This window comes from Lithobates pipiens, unplaced genomic scaffold (genome assembly GCF_037356315.1).
Source record: "Lithobates pipiens isolate NorthernLeopardFrog02 unplaced genomic scaffold, aLitPip1_a1.2 Scaffold_13, whole genome shotgun sequence".
In the NCBI taxonomy this organism is placed as follows: domain Eukaryota; kingdom Metazoa; phylum Chordata; class Amphibia; order Anura; family Ranidae; genus Lithobates; species Lithobates pipiens.
Genome location: NW_027507718.1, coordinates 450,019,532 through 450,037,764, shown reverse-complemented (window position 1 = coordinate 450,037,764; position 18,233 = coordinate 450,019,532). Strand labels below are relative to the sequence as shown.

At 44.5% G+C, this 18,233-nt stretch overlaps 1 protein-coding gene across 1 annotated transcript in view; it reads right to left on the bottom strand.

Annotated features, from left to right (window-relative positions):
• FBXL5 (F-box and leucine rich repeat protein 5) overlaps positions 1-18,233 on the bottom strand; it is an 82,700-nt gene that overhangs the window by 45,862 nt on the left and 18,605 nt on the right. The window contains exon 2 of the mRNA XM_077477756.1: positions 5,329-5,544. Coding sequence (XP_077333882.1) covers positions 5,329-5,544 — 216 coding nt within the window. The remainder of the gene's footprint in view (positions 1-5,328; positions 5,545-18,233) is intronic.

Here is an 18,233-nt window from a genome sequence, read left to right as displayed (position 1 = left end):
CAATTTAGGACCATTTCCCTTGGACAGTCATCTCTTCCAGAAATGCTACCCAACCCGAAAGGCTGGCATCTGTTACCACCTTCCAGGTAACTGGTAAAGAGGATTTCCCTTTCCGTAGATTCTCGGGTACCAACCGAGACTCTGATGCACTATTGGTGACAAATGCATCGGAAAATCTAACACCTGGACTTTCTTGTTCCAGGCAGACAGGATACTGTTTTGCAGCAGTCTTGAATGAAACTGAGCATAGAGAACCACTTTGAATGAAGCCACCATCTTTCCCAACAACCTCAAAGGCAAAACAGAAGGACCCTTCTTCACCCTGACTAGCTGAATCAGCTCCTTTTTGGTGCTGATTTTTGCCTGGGGTAAAAACACCCTCTTCTGGGTTGCATCTATAACCAGACCCAAGTACTCTAGTCATCTTACCGGTTTTAAAGAAGACTTCTCTATGTTGAGGACCCAACCTAGGTATTCCAGGTAGTTGACTGTGGTGACCAAACGTTGGTCTAAGCGGGCTACCGACCAGTCTATTAAGAGCAGGTAGTCTAGGTATGCTATAATCATTATACCCTGGGCCCTTAATCTGGCCAGAGGAGGGGCCAGGACCTTTGTAAACACCCGAGGAGCATTAAGTAGCTAGACCCAAACCACTGCTTTTCCATGGTAACCACGATTACTTTTTGCGACAAAAGTCACTCCAATGCTTGAAAGACTTTTTCTCTGGATCTTTGGGAACATTTGATCTGAGGAAACAATCAGACGGGAATTCTCAGAATTCTAGTTTGTACCCTAGAGTTATTGTGGAGACCACCCATCTGTCCTGAAAATCCTCCTGCCAGACCCTTGGGAACTGTAGCAGTCTTCCCCCAACTCGAACGAGCAGGGGGGCGCCCCTTCATAAAGAGGCTTTAGCATTCTGTCTTGTAGATTTCCTCCTGACTCCGAGTGCTACCCCTTGAACCTGCCAGTGGAGGCTGTCCCGAATGGCTGGAGGCTGATGCCCCTGGCACTGGAGAAAGAGCACGTTTAAAATGAGGGATGTTTACTCCTTTTAACTGCCAAAAGGGTACTTTTCCCACTTGAGATATTTTGGATATAATTGTCCAAATCATCCCCAAACTCAATCATAAGATTCTACGCATATGCACCAATCCAAGTGTAAGAAGAGAGATCTGAAGGATAGAATCTCTGAATGCCTCAATTGCAAAACACAAAGCCCCTGGCAGCTCAGCTAACACCTGGTCCTGCTATTCGGGGAAAACCTTGAGCACCTGTTTCAAGTGATCTCTCAAGGATTGACATACCCCAATTGCTGCCACTGCAGGTCGAGCTACTGAACCTGCCAAGGAAAAAATGTTTAACAGGAATTCCAATTTTTTTTTTGGTTGGATCCCTAAGCATTTGAGCGTTGTCAACAGGACAAGTCAAACTTATTTACAGAGGATATAGCAGCGTCAATTGCTGGTATACCCCACATCTTTGTAAATTTTTCCTCCATAGGATAAAAAGTGTTGAAAACTTTTTAGGAGGGAAAAATGTTTATCTGGGTGATCCCACTCAAAATAAATAAGCTTTTCTGTGGTAAACCAAAACAGACCCAATCTTCACCACTCACGATGGGATCCGTTAAAAAACCTTCAGGGACTGGGGTCCCCTTTTTCATTGGGAGATCCACAGCCCTAGGCCCGTAAAAAGGCAACCCGCCTGAAATATGGCTGAACAAACAAATACTGGATCCCGGGGCCCAGCTCTCTAAAAAGAGAAGTGTTACAGGGAAAACCTTGTTTCTTCGGACAAGAGGCCCGGGTACCATTAAATTTGTCCCAGCAAGGAATATTCCAGGGGAGCTCAGCACAGCACATCGTTACTTGTGACCAACACCTAAGACACTGGCGAAAAAATCTGAGGCACTCCCCGTAAGGGAAGGGGTTATATAGGGAGCTAAACTTTCTGTCTAGGGTGTGTCAGTGTCCATCACCTAGAGGTGCCTATATAACCCATTCAGTAAATACTGTGGCTCCGTGTCCCGTGATGTACAAAAAAGAAAAAAGAAAAAAACACAAATCTTACAATAAATGCTTTCCAATAATATTCACTGCAGGACTTGTGCGATACTAAACATGAAACCATTTTAAAAAAGGAGATAGGCAAGGCTGCAGTCACACCTCAGCATTTTAAATCCTGGTCAGATTTGCTGCGATTCTGCCCACGCTTTCAAAGCACTGATATGTAAATGAAATCACACAACACACATTTGAGATGCCATTCATTTGAATGGTACCTAAAATCATGGTGCGGTTCTGCTGCAATTGTCATGCTGCATCACAAGAAGCTTGTCCAAAAAAGTTCAGGAGCTATGTTCTGTGATTTGTAATTCACACCTCGGTGCTTTGAAACCCGCGTCCAGAATCGAGCAAACCTGCCTGCGATTTAAAACGCTGAGGTGTGAATGCAACCTAAGAGTAAGAAGTAAAAAAGGAGAGGATTTAGGAGGAAACTAGACACGGAAAAACTTGCAAACTGCTCTAAATTCTGATTACATGCAGCCTTTTTATTCTGGGTTTAGCGCTGGCTCAGAAGACAAACACTACTGAGCTAGTTAAAATTCTTTATTCTGCTAGATCCTCCTATATATTCCTTATTTAAAATGCTATGCATAAATTAGTCACCCCCTTGTATGCACCCACATTCTGTGGCCTTACATCTTGGAATGAATAAAAATGTATGCATTGGGACTGAATGTCAGATCTGTTCAAAATAAGCTATAATGTGCAAGAAGAAATACCAAAGTTCTGAACTGCAGATTTTCTGCTAAACCTGTAAATTCGCTGTAGAGCAACCAATTGCTTTTTTAAGATGCACATTTAGATCAACAGATTCCACTATGTGCCAATAAAACGTTGTGACCTCAAAATACACCTAATTTCTAGAAGGCCCTACAATTTGAAGCAGCATTCACGTGGCTAAACAGCAGTGGCCAGGGGTGGCTGCCAGTAAGAGTCAGTAGATTGTGGTTGTAAACAATGCCTGCACAGAGTTGCAGCAGTCAGATTTGTACAGAGGTGTTTAGCCATTTCCGAATGCAGAAAGCGATCTGCAGATAGGATGTGTGATTGTAGCCTAACAGAACACCTAAATAGCATTAAAAACACTAATGGCCCATACACATGATCCGAAAATCAGACATCAGACTGTCCCTTTTTTGCATGCTAGTCGCATATCGAAATCAGAGAGGTTACCGAAGTGACAAAAATTCTCGCACGACAGAAAAAAAAAAAAAAAAAAAAAATATTGGAAGTGATGTAATGTGTATTTCTATTGTATTTTCGAATGACAACTGTACTTAAACGAAAATCATACAATCTGGTATCGTACGAGAATTTTTTTTTGTGTTTGTACGATCGAATAATATCGGATGAACTGTCATGATCGGCTCTTGAAAGCTCTGTATTAACTATCCAATTATCGTACGATCAATTCGAAAGCGGTATTTTTCTTCCGATAATCAGATCGTGTGTACGAGCCATAAGGAGCTACATAAAACACATCCAGGATAAAGCTCTGGAGAAATACCAGTTAAGAGTGAGGTTGTAACAAAATATTGTAGGCTCTGATCATCATCTACATCGATTTAAAAGTAGACAAACAGCAGCGGTGCTTAAATAAGGTTGTCCCCTAAAACTTCTAGGCTGAGTATAACTGGCCATACATTAATCTAAATTTGGCCGATTCAGTAGGGACCAGCCGAATTTCAGTCCATGAATGGGCAGGCAGGCTGATTGGATCTACATACGATGACTGCCAGCTGCTATAGCCACAAGCAGTAACCATTGTATTCTGCCTGCCGAGAATGCGCTCTGTGCCCCCCCACTGGCAGAATACAAAAGTACCTTGGGAGACATCCCCTCATTAAAGCGGGAGTCCGCTGTTTTTTTTTTAAAAAAAAGCCAGCAGCTACAAATACTGCAGCTGCTGACTTTTAAAATAATGACACTTACCCGCCCAGCACTCCCGCTGCCGCCATCTTGGGTATGGGGGATCAGGAAATGGAGCCTTGCGGCTTCATTTCCCGGTTTCCTACTGCGCATGCGCGAGTCGCGCTGCGCAATAAGGATGGTCCCCGCTGTCTCTGGGATCCATGTGTTTCCCAGCAGGCAGCGGGGGACCTTCGGAAAGAGACGTAGATTCTGCAGAAAGGGGCGTACCTTCTGCAGAATCTACGTCGGAAGACGTAGGGTGGACCTCCGCTTTAACACCAAATGTGTTGATGGGGGGGGGGGGGGGGGAATAGAATGAAAATCGAGTAATCTATGTCCTACCTGAGGAATATATTAGAGACGCTACCAAGAGACCATGGGTAAAGCTAAATAAGAAATACCCTGATCTCAAAAGCGGTTTCACAGTCCATGAGAGGTCTAGAAACCCAATACTCCCCATATAGCTGGGCTTTATAGAAAAGTGACATGGAAAAAGACATGATTGACAAATTGCAGGATCTATGTGCAAAGCTGGTAGAAGACTTGCCTCACAAGCTGTGAGGAAAGCTGGAATTCCAGTAAATCTTTAAGTGGGCCACCTGGGAAAAAAATAAATAAAAAAAAGCGGGTAAAAAGTATTGAACACGTCACTATTTTTCTAGGTAAATATATTGCACTACCTTTCTTCGTGTATTGAATACTTTTTCCCTGTGTTATTCTATTCCAATTTGAAAACTGCGTGGAAGAATGTGCCAAAATTACACCCGAGTAATGCTTTCGACTAGTTTCTCCATACGGTAAACCTCTTGAAGCTGTCATTACCAACAAAGGACTTGTTGGTAATGTGCAATACTTTTTTTCCATGTGTCATTCCATTTTATTACACATAACTTAATTTCTGAACACATCTGTTTTGGTTTCTTTGTATGTATGAATTGCATGGGCTGTTACCGGCATGTGGAGAACATTTCAAGTCAATAGCACTTTTAGAAATATATTTACCAAGAAAAATGGTGAAGTGTTCAATATTTTTTTTACCCGCTGTATATATTTATAACTATATATACTGTAATTTTTGTGTAACAAAAAACGAATTTGCACATTTAGAGTATTAAACACGTTGGGTTTATCAAGGAGTAAATATCCCCATGAAACCCATGTATTAACACTACAGACTCATGTCCAATTATTATTATTATTAACGTGAACCTAGGCTAAAACACACCTCTGCACAAATGTATTTTTTTTCTTTATTGAGCCGTTAAGCGCCAGCAGGTGTGTATTTTAATCAGCTGTTCAATCCATCCTAGGTAACGGTGACCGCAAGCATTCCTAACGCATAGTTTACCTTAATGTTTTTCAGACCCCTCTCAAACATAACGAGCATTTCAGACAGCTTGTTGTCAGAGTGTACATTGTACACGGTCCGGCTACGTTGCTGCAGCAGGCCAATGATGCACTCGTTCTCAATCTGCTCATGCATCTTAAACTCCTTGAATGTCTCATAAAGGGACTGCAGAAGAGCTCGGAAGTCATTGTTGTTGGAAAAGTTGGTCTTGGAAAGCTGCAAGAGAAGAACAACATACATATTAGTTCTGTTCAAACAGTTCATCTCATAAGTTAGGATTACATTATAGGTCAGATGCTTTTAAAAGTTTCTACAACAGAAATGTGTACAAAGGAATGCATGATTTATAGAATTTGATGAAGCAGTAGTTCTTTCAGGTCTTTATTAATACCACACTTATTTATGAAAGTACACATCCACTAGGAAAAGAAAACCTTCCAGTTCCACAGAGGACCAATTCCTAATGTTTAATAGTATCCCAACCACACCATTTCTGAAATGTGGCCACAGTAAACTGAAATCTAATCGTTACAGGTTTCTGCAGCCTGTTCATCTCCTGACTTTCTGAATAACCTTAGTATGAAGAAATTACAGAGCAGGACACAGTGGGCAGAACCGTGTACTGACCAACAACCTGATATTGCAATCCAGCAGACCAACAAAATGTTTTCAGAACTCTAAAGCAGGTGTAGGTAACCCCCGACACTCAAAGCCTCTTTTGCCGTCACTCGACTCCCTCCCCATCAGCAAAGCAGCGCAGGGAAGTGTCAGTGAGACATTAATGCATTCCAATTTCAGAATTCCCCACACCGCACCTACACATCTTAATAAATGGGAAACATTGTTTGGTTCTCTAACTTTGCTGTAGTTGCGATTGTCAGCTTTTGTGATGGAGAAGAGACCAGGTGCAGTTCTGCTTGAGGGGGGCTGTCACTGTTTCCAGGAGAAGAACAGTCATTGGCCACTGCTAAAGCCAATCACAATCCTGCTAGCCCCACCCACCATCTGGAGGAAGATGACTCACTTGGATGTCACTACCAATTGCAGAAAGAAGGGATTTCTGACCGATAAAGAAAACCACAATCAAGTGACCGTTTGTGTAATTACTGTTGAGCTTCTGGGAACTTTGTTGAAATTATTCCTGAACCTTTGAGTCACTTACTACTGAGCCCCTCTGTCCTCTGTGTCCCTTTAAGCCACAGCCAGTGTTTAGTGCAATGGAAAAAAAAAAAAAAAAAAAGATTATATATATATATATATATATATATATATATATATATATATATATATATATATATATATATATATATATATATATATATATATATATATATATATATACATACATATACACATATACATATACACATACATATACGGGGGCCGGGGGCCCAACTTATGATATTGCACACAGGCCCACGGCTTTTAGAAAATGCCCCTGACCTGAGCTCATCATTGCACATTCATTCCATATGCTTGTATGTATAGAATACATACAAGCCTATACATCACCTGGGCTTGATGCGAGAATTGGATCAACAGGATAAGTGTGCCAGGACAGGTAGATGTCTCATCTCTGCATGCCATAGATGAGAAGAGGGTGGAGCAGATGAGCATGGAGGTACGATCATGATTGAAGACAGTAGTGTGCCCACCCCCCCCCTTTCCAGGTAGTAAAAAAACAAAAAAATTAATTAGAAAAAAAGTTCCTTACGTGCACTGTGTTTGGGTGTCAGACACAGTGCACTATGGGAAGCACCACATCTATGGCGCTTCGTTTGCGGGCTTTTGTCCTGCCTCGTGTCGCTTTCCGAAGCGCCCAGTAGCGGTTTAATTGACAGAGTTAGATGTCATTTCCCGTTTTCTCTCTCCCATTGTGCCTGAGAGAGAAAACCGGAATTATGAGGAGCAGACTCCTGCCATCACTGCTGCCAGTGCCCACACAGCAGGGGAGGACACCACACAGCAAGGTAAGTGCCACTGTGCCGGTCCGGACCTCCCACGGAGGCACAGTGGCTGCAATTGGGGTTTTTTTTTTTTTTTTTATGTTTCGGTTTGTTAGTGCCCCCCCCCCCCCCCCCAGTGAGTACCAGTCACCACTGATGGAAGAGATAAGGGGGTTGAGTGTTGGGACGGACAGAAAAGCGGGGGGTAGAGCAGTGGGGCAGATGTGAAAGGAGGTGTATTGGTGGGACAAATGAGAAAGCGGGTTACATTGGTAGGGCAGATGGGTTCAGTGTTAGGACGGATGAGAAGGTGATTCAGTAGTGAGAGAGAAGAGCACAGGGATACGGCGGTGGGGCAGACGTGTCGGGTAGTACAGTGATCCGAGGTGTGAAGATGCAGGAATTGGGGCTGATCTGAGGCGTGAGAGTGCAGGATATTCACTACTAAAGTAGTTTACAGCAGTTTTTTTTTTTTATAAAAGTATTTTCGTGATTGAGAGTGTTGACATTTTTTTGTTATAAAATCGGCACGCTCAATTTCTTTGAAATCAGTAAGAACAGCTGACCATTTCAACATAAGGAACTTGGTGACATGATTGCAGCAATGTGGCAAGCATTTCCACTAAAATGAAAAGCTGATTTCTAGCTCTGCCCACAGGACTACTTTTACAAAGCAAAGCTACTTTTAATAGGAAAAAGAAACTCCGCTCCTGGTGAGCTGGGGAAGGGACGCCTCCTACGGGTACAAAACCTGGCTCGCCTGCCACACAAAGCATACGGGAGAAAGAAATAGTGGCTACACACCAAAGATGACAAAGTCCCTTATTTCTTGATCCATAAAACATGATGCAACACCACAGGATGGTAGCTGGTGCAGGTACAGGTAGACGTGTTTCACACAGTGACAAGGTGCTTATTAACAGTCATCATTCATTAATGAATAAGCACTGTGGGAAACACGTCTACCCATACTTGCTACCATCCTGTGGTGTTACATCATGTTTTATGGATCAAGGAATAAAAGGGGACTTGACATCTTCGATTTGCAGCCACCATTTCCTCCAAAAGGTACTTCTAGCCATAAAATGGCAGCCAACCAATCCAGCAGATTTCAGCTCTATAGAAGATAATCTTTAGGTCTATGGATGTCAGCACAATTGGAAGACTAAGCCAGCCGAGCAGGCTTTGGGAAAACAGCACAATGACATTTTCTCACTAACCTGTGTGAGAAAGGTATACATGCCTGCCTATTTTCAGGCTGTTCCGGTCCGGTCACATAATCCTACTTCACTATGTAAGCCAGTGCAGCTTCAGAATAGAGGAAGGAGTGCCAATATCAGATGAAGCCTATAGGTGTGACATCACTGCTCCATGTTATAGTAGTCATTGTCTGTGTGCTCTCCAATTTCCCCTGCAGCTGCTGCTGGCTGACAGGGGAGATCATGTGGCCTCACAAGAAGCACTTCACATTTTTCTTACACAGGTTAACTAGCACATGTGCCATGTTTGGGGGGGGGGGCGGATAGCTTGAAGGCTAGTTAAGTGAAAAGCCAGAGTTCCACTTTAACTTTTTTATTGAAGGATATCGGCTATATACAGCGTGTTGTGTATTTAGAAAGATAGTAACACACACATTAGAACTGGAAAAATGTGCAATCTGTGGACAGTTCAGAAAGTTAAATTTTTCCATGTATAACCACTATAGAACAAAGGCAGGCTAGTGGATATTATGAATAAGACCGTGTGCAAAACAAAACGTCTACTGTATATAACAATTGGTCATTGCAAAAACCATCAGAAGAGGATTGCATTTAAAGTGGTTGTAAACCCTTACAAACCACTTTGACCTACAGGTAAGCCTAGATTAAGGCTTACCTGTAGGTCCAAGAAATATCTCCCAAACCTATACGGTTTAGGAGATATTTGCCCGATGACGGGCACAGCGGCGTTCCGGTCGCACTGAGCGTAGCATCGTCGATGACGAAGATGCCGCGCGTCTCGGCTCCCGTGCGCATGCGTGGGAGTGACGTCATCGCGGCTTTGCCGAATGACAGCGGCGTAGTTGTGAGACCCCACCGAGAAGATGGATGCTTTGGACTACATGGGACAGCGGTGACTTCGCTGGCTCCTGTGTCAGGTAAGTGACACATAATGGACTACTATGCTTTACCTTTGCAGGGAATGAAAGAGGAAGTAAACTCATCAGGGTTTACTTCCTCTTTAAGAGTGAGGGAGCAAAGGGGGGGGGGGTTACGTCACTGGGTCAAAAATATCAGGGGAGCAGGATATTTAACCACTTGCTTACTGGGCACTTAAACCCCCCTCAGTCCCAGACCAATTTTCAGCTTTCAGTGCTGATGCACTTTGAATGACAATTGCGCGGGCATACAACACTGTACCCAAATTAAATTTTTATCATTTTTTTCCCCACAAATAGAGCTTTCTTTTGGTGCTATTTAGTTACAGCTCGGAGTTTTATTTTTTGCTAAACAAACAAAAAAAGAAAAAAATCATGTTTAACCACTTCAGATCCGCGCTATTGCCAAATGACGGCATTAGTGCGGACCTACATTTCCGGGACTACGTCTATTGACGTAGTCCCGGTTACGAGCGGCCTGCGCGCCCCCTGAGAGGCGCGCGCGGCGCGCTCTGTGATCGGCGAGTCCGTGAGACTCGCCTGATCACCGATCCGTGTAAGGGGTCGATCCCGACCCCTTATCACGTGATCAGCTGTCAGCCAATGACAGCTGATCATGTGATAGAACGGAGCCGGTAATCGGCTATTATTCCTCCTCGCGCTGACAGCGCGAGGAGAGAAAAAAAAAGCCGATCGCCGGCGGCCGTGTTCGGGACATCAGTTCCGATCACGGCCAGCAATTCAAGCGGACACCTGCCCCCTGCCACCCGCAGTGCCATCCTGAAATAAAGTAAGTGCCCCCCTGTCAGTGCCACCCAGCAGTGCCCACAGTGCCCACAGTGCCACCCAGCAATGCCCACAGTGCCACCCAGCAGTGCCCACAGTGCCACCCAGCAGTGCCACCCAAAATCTGCCTCAAAGGTGCTGCACCCCAGTGCCGCCCATCAGTGCCCAGCAGTGCCGCCCATCAGTGCCCAGCAGTGCCGCCCATCAGAGCCACCTATCAGTGCCCATCAGTCCCATCTATCTGTGGTACCTATCAGTGCCCATTCCGTGCCACCCATCCGTGCCACTTATCCGTGCCACCCATCCGTGCCATCTTATCTGTGCCCATCTTTGCCCATCAGTGCCACCTTATCTGTGCCCATCGGTGCCGCCTTATCTGTGCCTATTAGTGCCGCCTTATCTGTGCCCATCAGTGCCCACCAATGCAGCCCATCAGTGCCCACCAATGCAGCCCATCAGTGCCCACCAATGCAGCCCATCAGTGCCCACCAATGCAGCCCATCAGTGCCCACCAATGCAGCCCATCAGTGCCCACCAATGCAGCCCATCAGTGCCCACCAATGCAGCCCATCAGTGCCCACCAATGCAGCCCATCAGTGCCCACCAATGCAGCCCATCAGTGCCCACCAATGCAGCCCATCAGTGCCCACCAATGCAGCCCATCAGTGCCGCCTAATCAGCGCACTTCAATGAAGGAGAAAAATGACCCGTTTGCAAAATTTTATAACAAACTATTAAAACATGATTTTTTTTTTTTTTTGCATCTTTTTTTGTTTGTTTAGCAAAAAATAAAACTCTGAGCTGTAACTAAATACCACCAAAAGAAAGCTCTATTTGTGGGAAAAAAATTATAAAAATTTCATTTGGGTACAGTGTTGTATGACCGTGTAATTGTCACTCAAAGTGCATCAGCGCTGAAAGCTGAAAATTGTTCTGGGACTGAGGGGGGTTTAAGTGCCCAGTAAGCAAGTGGTTAATAGTTTGTTATAAAATTTTGCAAACAGGTAATTTTTCTCCTTCATTGAAGTGCGCTGATTAGGCGGCACAGATGGGCTGCACTGGTGGGCACAGATGGGCTGCACTGGTGGGCACAGATGGGCTGCACTGGTGGGCACAGATGGGCACTGATAGATGGGACTGATAGGCGGCACTGATAGGCGGCACTGATAGGCGGCACTGATAGGCGGCACTGATAGGCGGCACTGATAGGCGGCACTGATAGGCGGCACTGATAGGCGGCACTGATAGGCGGCACTGATAGGCGGCACTGATAGGCGGCACTGATAGGCGGCACTGATAGGCGGCACCTTTGAGGCAGATTGTGGGCACTGCTGGGTGGCACTGACTTAATACATGTGGCACTGCAGGGGGCAGGTGGGCACTGCAGGGGGCAGGTGGGCACTGGCAGGGGACAGGTGGGCACTGGCAGGGGACAGGTGGGCACTGGCAGGGCTGGCCGTGATCGGGACTGATGTCCCGATCACGGCCGCTGGTGATCGGCTTTTTTTTTTTCTCCTCGCGCTGACAGCGCGAGGAGGAATAATAGCCGATTACCGGCTCCGTTATATCACATGATCAGCTGTCATTGGCTGACAGCTGATCACGTGATAAGGGGTCGGGATCGACCCCTTGCACGGATCGGTGATCAGGCGAGTCTCATGGACTCGCCGATCACAGAGCGCGCCGTGCGCGCCCCTCGTGCACGGGACGACGTCAATAGACGTAGTCCCGGAAAAGGAGATCCGCGCTGTAGCCGTCATTTGGGCCACAAACTAGTGCATTACGGTGTACGGTCACATGATGGCCTGGGTCACCAAAGCTTTTTTTGGCCATACTTCTCTTGTGGGTCATATAAGTGCACTTACTCTTGCTCTCCTGTGACACAGGATCAGCCAACTTCAGGCTCTGGAAGAATATTGTCAGGATTCACCCAGCTGAGTGACAGACAGCTTGCTCTAGCTCAGCTGAGAGAGATAAAGCCGGCTAAATCCCAAACAAACTATGTCCCTCACTACCATGTGAGGTCGCTGGATGTGCAGTATAAACTGTACGTGGCAGAGGCTACATACAGCATACTGTACTTCTGTGTTACGGAACATACCGGAACAGACTAGTATCCATCTGATCATCGCTCAGCCAATCAGAGAAAGCCATGTATTCTAGCAATGACTACAAAGCTTTCTCTGAGATTTGCTGAGTCAGAGAGGCAGGCTGATGATGTCACAACCTCTGACTCAGCCAGCTGAAGATTTGTATTTATTGCTAGAATACATTGCTTTCCTAGATTGGATGAACACAGTGCCGCATGCTGTATGTAGCCTCAGCCACATACAGTTTATACAGCACATCCGGCGGCCTCATGTTAGTGAGGGACATGGTTCATTTTGGCCAAGCTGGCACAAACGAACTATGTAAAGTGTAGCAGAAGCTGGAGTTCAGCTTTAAGTTCCAGAGGATTGAGGGTACCTGTTAGTTGGCCTAAGTGGAACCAGTGTTCTTGAAAATGAACACTCAAGTCAATAGGAGGTGGGGTTTGGGTAATAATGGATCATAAATGGGGTCCATGTTTTGAAAAACCTTAAAAAGGAGAAGTACAGCCAAAGCTCCACAGATCTGCGCTCCAGTGAGCGAGGAGGGGCAGAGCAGAGAGCTGCCGATTGACAGTCACCAGCTCTCTGGTCATGGAGCTGTGAGAAACAAGTAATCAGCAGTGTTCGATCACTCGGTTCTCAGTGTTCGAGGTTCCGGGGAGGGGGGGGGGGGGCTCACCTAGGTAAGTATGGATTAAAAAAACAAAACAAAAAAAAACATAGTCTCTTTTGTGCTGTTGTGTGTCTAGTCTGTCAAGGAGCATAAGACTATGGAGGGTATGACAAAGGTCTGGAATCCCAGAGGCCTGGGTTTATAACCAATTATGTAACAATGTTTGGCTGCCAGGTGGCTGGGGTGTTTAAGATTTCTTTTTTTTTTAATTGGGGGCAGTCAGGGGGCTTCGTCTGCGATTTACAAAACAAATGTAACGTATGGGCAAGGATCAGGCTTTGTAAGATTATGTTGTACAGAAGGTAGTAGATGATATTTGTACATTTCAGTGAGACAACGTCCAGCTATGACACCCTTATCACAACATGTACACTTCCTAAGATAATTTTTGTTAAATTATCATTTAATCAGTATCTGGGCAACAGGTAACAGCCAGTGATGATGTAAACATTTCACAACAAACCACATCTATGCTCAGCAAATATAAGTAAACCAAACAAACAATAGTCTACGAAACGTAGCAATTGCTTTACTAACAGTACTCAAAATAAACCTGTCCGTTCCATAAGTACCGGTTCACATTAGTGCGCTCCGCAAGATCGCATGTGATCTGCACCGCAAATCACATGCAACGTCCCCCTTTCAGAATACAATTGACACAGCAGGGAAGATTTTCCCATCCACCTCAAATGTGCGGATGGGGAAATCAGCTCAGTTTTCATTCAGCTGCTGGCAGAACGAAAAATACCGTCATTTATAGCCAGCTTAAGGGTGAAGGAGATTCTAGAATAAGAGGCAAAGTGATTTAATTTATATTCCCACCATCTCCCAAGAGCTGCCATTTAATTATCAGGGGAGCAAGACACACTCAACATCATACACACACTGCCCCACAATATACTAAACACAATTTGTACTATTGTTTTAGTACTGGTCAAGATAGAGACGGGTACCACATCTAGAGTCTGCACTACTTTCAGTCAGTCTAGTGCTGACAGAGGACGGGTAGAACACAAAGCCTCACTGACACAGAGGCCCATACGGCATGCCCCAAATGCTATTAGTATGCATCCGGTGTCATGCTCCTGTCCCTCCATGCCGGTCATCCTTGGAAGTGTAGGCGACTTTGTACAGTCGCTGCATCTTCATTGACCAACATAAGCTACCCGCACGCTGCTCCAGACACAAACGGCTCTTGCACGCTGTACAGGCCTCTGAACACATGTGATGTAGCCAACAGACCATGTGTGGGATAGAGATTAGAGATATAGATATATAGATATATATATAGATATATATAGATATATAGATATATATATACACACACACACATATATATACACATACATATACATATACACACACACACCTAATTTAATCATGTGGAAAATAGGTAAACGTTGCCAATCTTGGTGAAACAATTGATCAAGGCTACCATAATGGGCAAAAGTAGTTGTCCCCCCATACATATACAGGAAAGATTTTGGCTTTTAAGCACAGATTTTTTTATTTAACTAAAAAAAGTCAGGAAGTTTTTTTAATTGGCCACTCAGAAAGGATTTACCCCCTTAAAGAGGAAGTAAACCCTGGTGGGTTTTACTTCCTCTATTTCCATGCAAAGGTAAAGCATAATGGGCTACTATGCATCGCATAGTAGCCCATTATGTGTCACTTACCGGGCACCGAAGCCCACGTTGTCACCGCTGTCCCCACGAGCAGGGAGTGTCCATCTTCACCCCTCTTCCTTCCAGGGCCGCAAACTCCAGCTCTGTGACTGGCCGGAGTCACGTGACTTCACTCCTGGAAGAGCCACCAGTCACGGCATGACCCCTATTAGAAACGGCACGATGTGCCCTTCCTAAAGGGCACATGCGCCATAGTCATCACTGTTCATCATTTTAGTAAATATCTCCTAAACCGTGGAGGTTAAAACTATAATGACCAGGCCATTTTTTGCAATATATCACTTTAACCGACAATTGCATGGATGTGCAACATTGTACACAAACAAATTTGATGTTTACACTGGCAGATGCCCCTTCTGCCTCTCTTTCCCAAGATCGGGCAAATTCCCACGGCGGGCCCGCAAAAAAGCTAGTGCGTGGCCCACCCTACATGTGCGGCGATTCACGCAGGAGCGCTAACCTGCCAAACGGGAACTGGTTAAAGTGATTGTAAAGGTAAAAAAAATAAAAATAAAATAAAAAACACACACACGTTATACTTACCTTCTCTGTGCAGCTTGTTTTGTACAGAGCAGCCTCAATCCTCTTCTCAGGTCCCCTTTGCTGCTCCTGGGCACCTCTCCCCTATTAAGCACCCCCACAGCCAGCAGATCTCGGGCACTCGAGCAAAGTCAGAGCTCCGTGTATCCATTCAGACACAGCTACCAACCCGGCCCCGCCCCCTCTCTCCCGATTGAGGGTTCCAGCTCCCACTTCCTCCTGTGACACCACGGCCTCGGAAGTTCACCGTGTTCCTGAGAGCTTTCTGGCTATTACTATTGTGTATTATCTTACCCTGTTCAACCACAGTGACAATGCTGGCGCCGCAGGGAGTAGGGGGAGACAAGCGGGGCTTCGTCCCCCCCTGCATCGCTGGACCCTGGGACAGGCAAGTGTCTGATTGTTAAAAGTCAGAAGCTGCAGTATTTTTAGCTACTATTTAATTTTTTTAGTCTGAACTCCGCTTTTATATATTTTTTTTAATATTACAAAAATAGAAGCACGGGAAAAGAGAAAAAGATAGACCACACACACTCAGAACCTAGCACACAAGCCGTGCAAAGTTTAATGAACGTCATGATGGTGGAGGAGAAGCGCACAGGAAAGGAATGAGCTTTACAGCAACACATCAACCAAGCTCAAACTAGTGTGTGTTACATATACGTGGAAATCAGTGCTGTGCATAAAAATGCTGATGACAGCTATTGCGAAAATACAGAGCACACATAAAACAACAAGGCCCTAACTGGAATTCACACATGCAACAGCGTGCACATTACAAAACAGAAAGACGTTTCATTTGGGTGTGCCAAGCCATTATGCCTGGTCAGATTAAAATTGTAAACAGTAAACCAATTCTGTTTAAAAGAGAACCTGTGAATAAAAATATGGAAGCTGCCATTGGTGGATTTTAGAAATGTAGGTTCCAAAGCAATAAGTTGCCATGAGTGAAGGCCGTAAGGGTGGAAATGTGTCAATATTTGGGGTATGTCATTATTTTGAATCCCTATGGGTATGGAAGTAAGAAGATTTTAAGTGAATTGCACAACCGGGTGCTAACCTTTTGGATTTGTGGATGTTGGGTTACAGCTTGGCACCATTGGCGTTTGCTACATTCTACATGAGATATAGGGGTTGTAGCACTAGATCTTCATGTTATGGGCATTCCAAGGCCATAAAGTAGAAGTCCAGTCTAATTATAAACCTGCTCCCTCCCCCATTTTAAGTCCTATACTAACAAGCTTGTAGACGAAAGGCGTATACTTACCTATTCTAAAGCCTCGTGCACACGAGCGGATTTTCTACAGACAAAGCCTCAGACTTTTGTCTGAAGGTCATTGGCCAGGAACTGAATTGAATAATGATTTGATTTGGTATATTTTCTAGATTTTTGGATACATAGAATGCACTTTGGGGTTAAGTTCTATTGGCAGATAACATGTCTAATTTTATTTGCCTTTTTTTTTTTTTTTTAAATGCGCAATAAAAAAAAAAAAAAAAAATGGTGGAGAATAATACTTGGCTATGTGTTTTACTTCAAAATGTCAGTTTGTATTTTTTTAAATGTAACTGCCTACTACCAATGTAAAATTAACAAGGGACACCAACATAGTTGTATCTTTGATCTTAAAAAAACTACGGGGATAATGGTGTTGTGGTAACTTGCCCAAAAGAGAAAAAAAATTATAATATTCTTGAAATCACTAGAAAATAAAAAGTCATTTAAGATGGTTGGCAGAACTCCATCAGCATCACCAGCAAAGCAGCTTCATTATTAACCTATTAAAAGAAGAAGAGAATTGTGCGCTGCATTTCAAGATTTCATAATTTGCTGAAACACGAATGTCAATTCTCCATTACAAACACTAGTTTACAAGACCGACCGATTCTGGCTGGTCCTTGCTTCCGAGCATGCATGTTTGTACTTTTTTTTTTTTTTCCCCAGACAACTTGTGTGCACATGCTCGGAAAATTTTAAAGCCTGTCATTCAACATTTTTCCGCGGAAGATCCGACAATTGTCCGAAGGAACATACAAACGGTCGGATTTTCCGCCAACGGGATGTCATCACACATTTCCCACCGGAAAATCCGATCGCATGTACGAGGCTTAAGGGCGCTCTATGACGGTCATGTGATCAGCTCCCAGTGCTGGGTTCAGGGGAAGTGCGACAGCTGACAATAGATGCCTCTAGTAGGCCTACTGGTGAGGTCAGCACCCAGGCACTGCAGCCGTTGTCACCAATCTCTCCTCTCCCCTGAGATAAGTATAGACATCGTTCTTCTACAGGCTTGTTAGTATAGGACAGTGATGGTGAACCTTGGCACTCCAGATGTTTTGGAACTACATTTTCCATGATGCTCATGCACTCTGCAGTGTAGTTGAGCATCATGGGTAATGTAGTTCCAAAACATCTGGGGTGCCAAGGTTCGCCATCACTGGTATAGGACTTAGAATGGGAGTGGAAGCAGGTTTAGACCAGACTTCTACTTAAAGTTATTCAATTTCCTAGGACAAGCAAGCAGCCAAGTGAAGCCTGAAAACACTGCATCCAGCTTCAATCACCACAGGCAATCGCTGGTCATGCGAACAGCCATGAATAGCTGTGGCCGCTGACAACCCTTCATTGCAATGCATTTGCTTGGTGGCCGCAGCTATCAGAGGTCTGCCTCCTCAGATGTGTTGCATACACCCTGTTCCTGAGAACTTTCTGGCTTTTACTATTGTGTATTATCTTATGCTGTTCAACTTAGGGCGCTTTACAGAACGCACCAGGCTGTGTCCACGACACATGCTTTCATTATGCAGTATATAACTTTACTGAAAAATCAACATTACCGAGTTGATTCCAATTTGTTTTCCTGTGGTAGTTCAAGACATATGGGTTTTGGCATTTGAAACATTACTCAGTTATCACTTCCTTCCGATGTCTCAATTTTGTACACTGACATTTTCCGTGAATACGTTTCCTTGGACTTCGTATCACTTGCAGCGATCTGTAAAAGTTCTCATTTATCTAGGTCCATGGTATAAGTAGTAAATACTAGC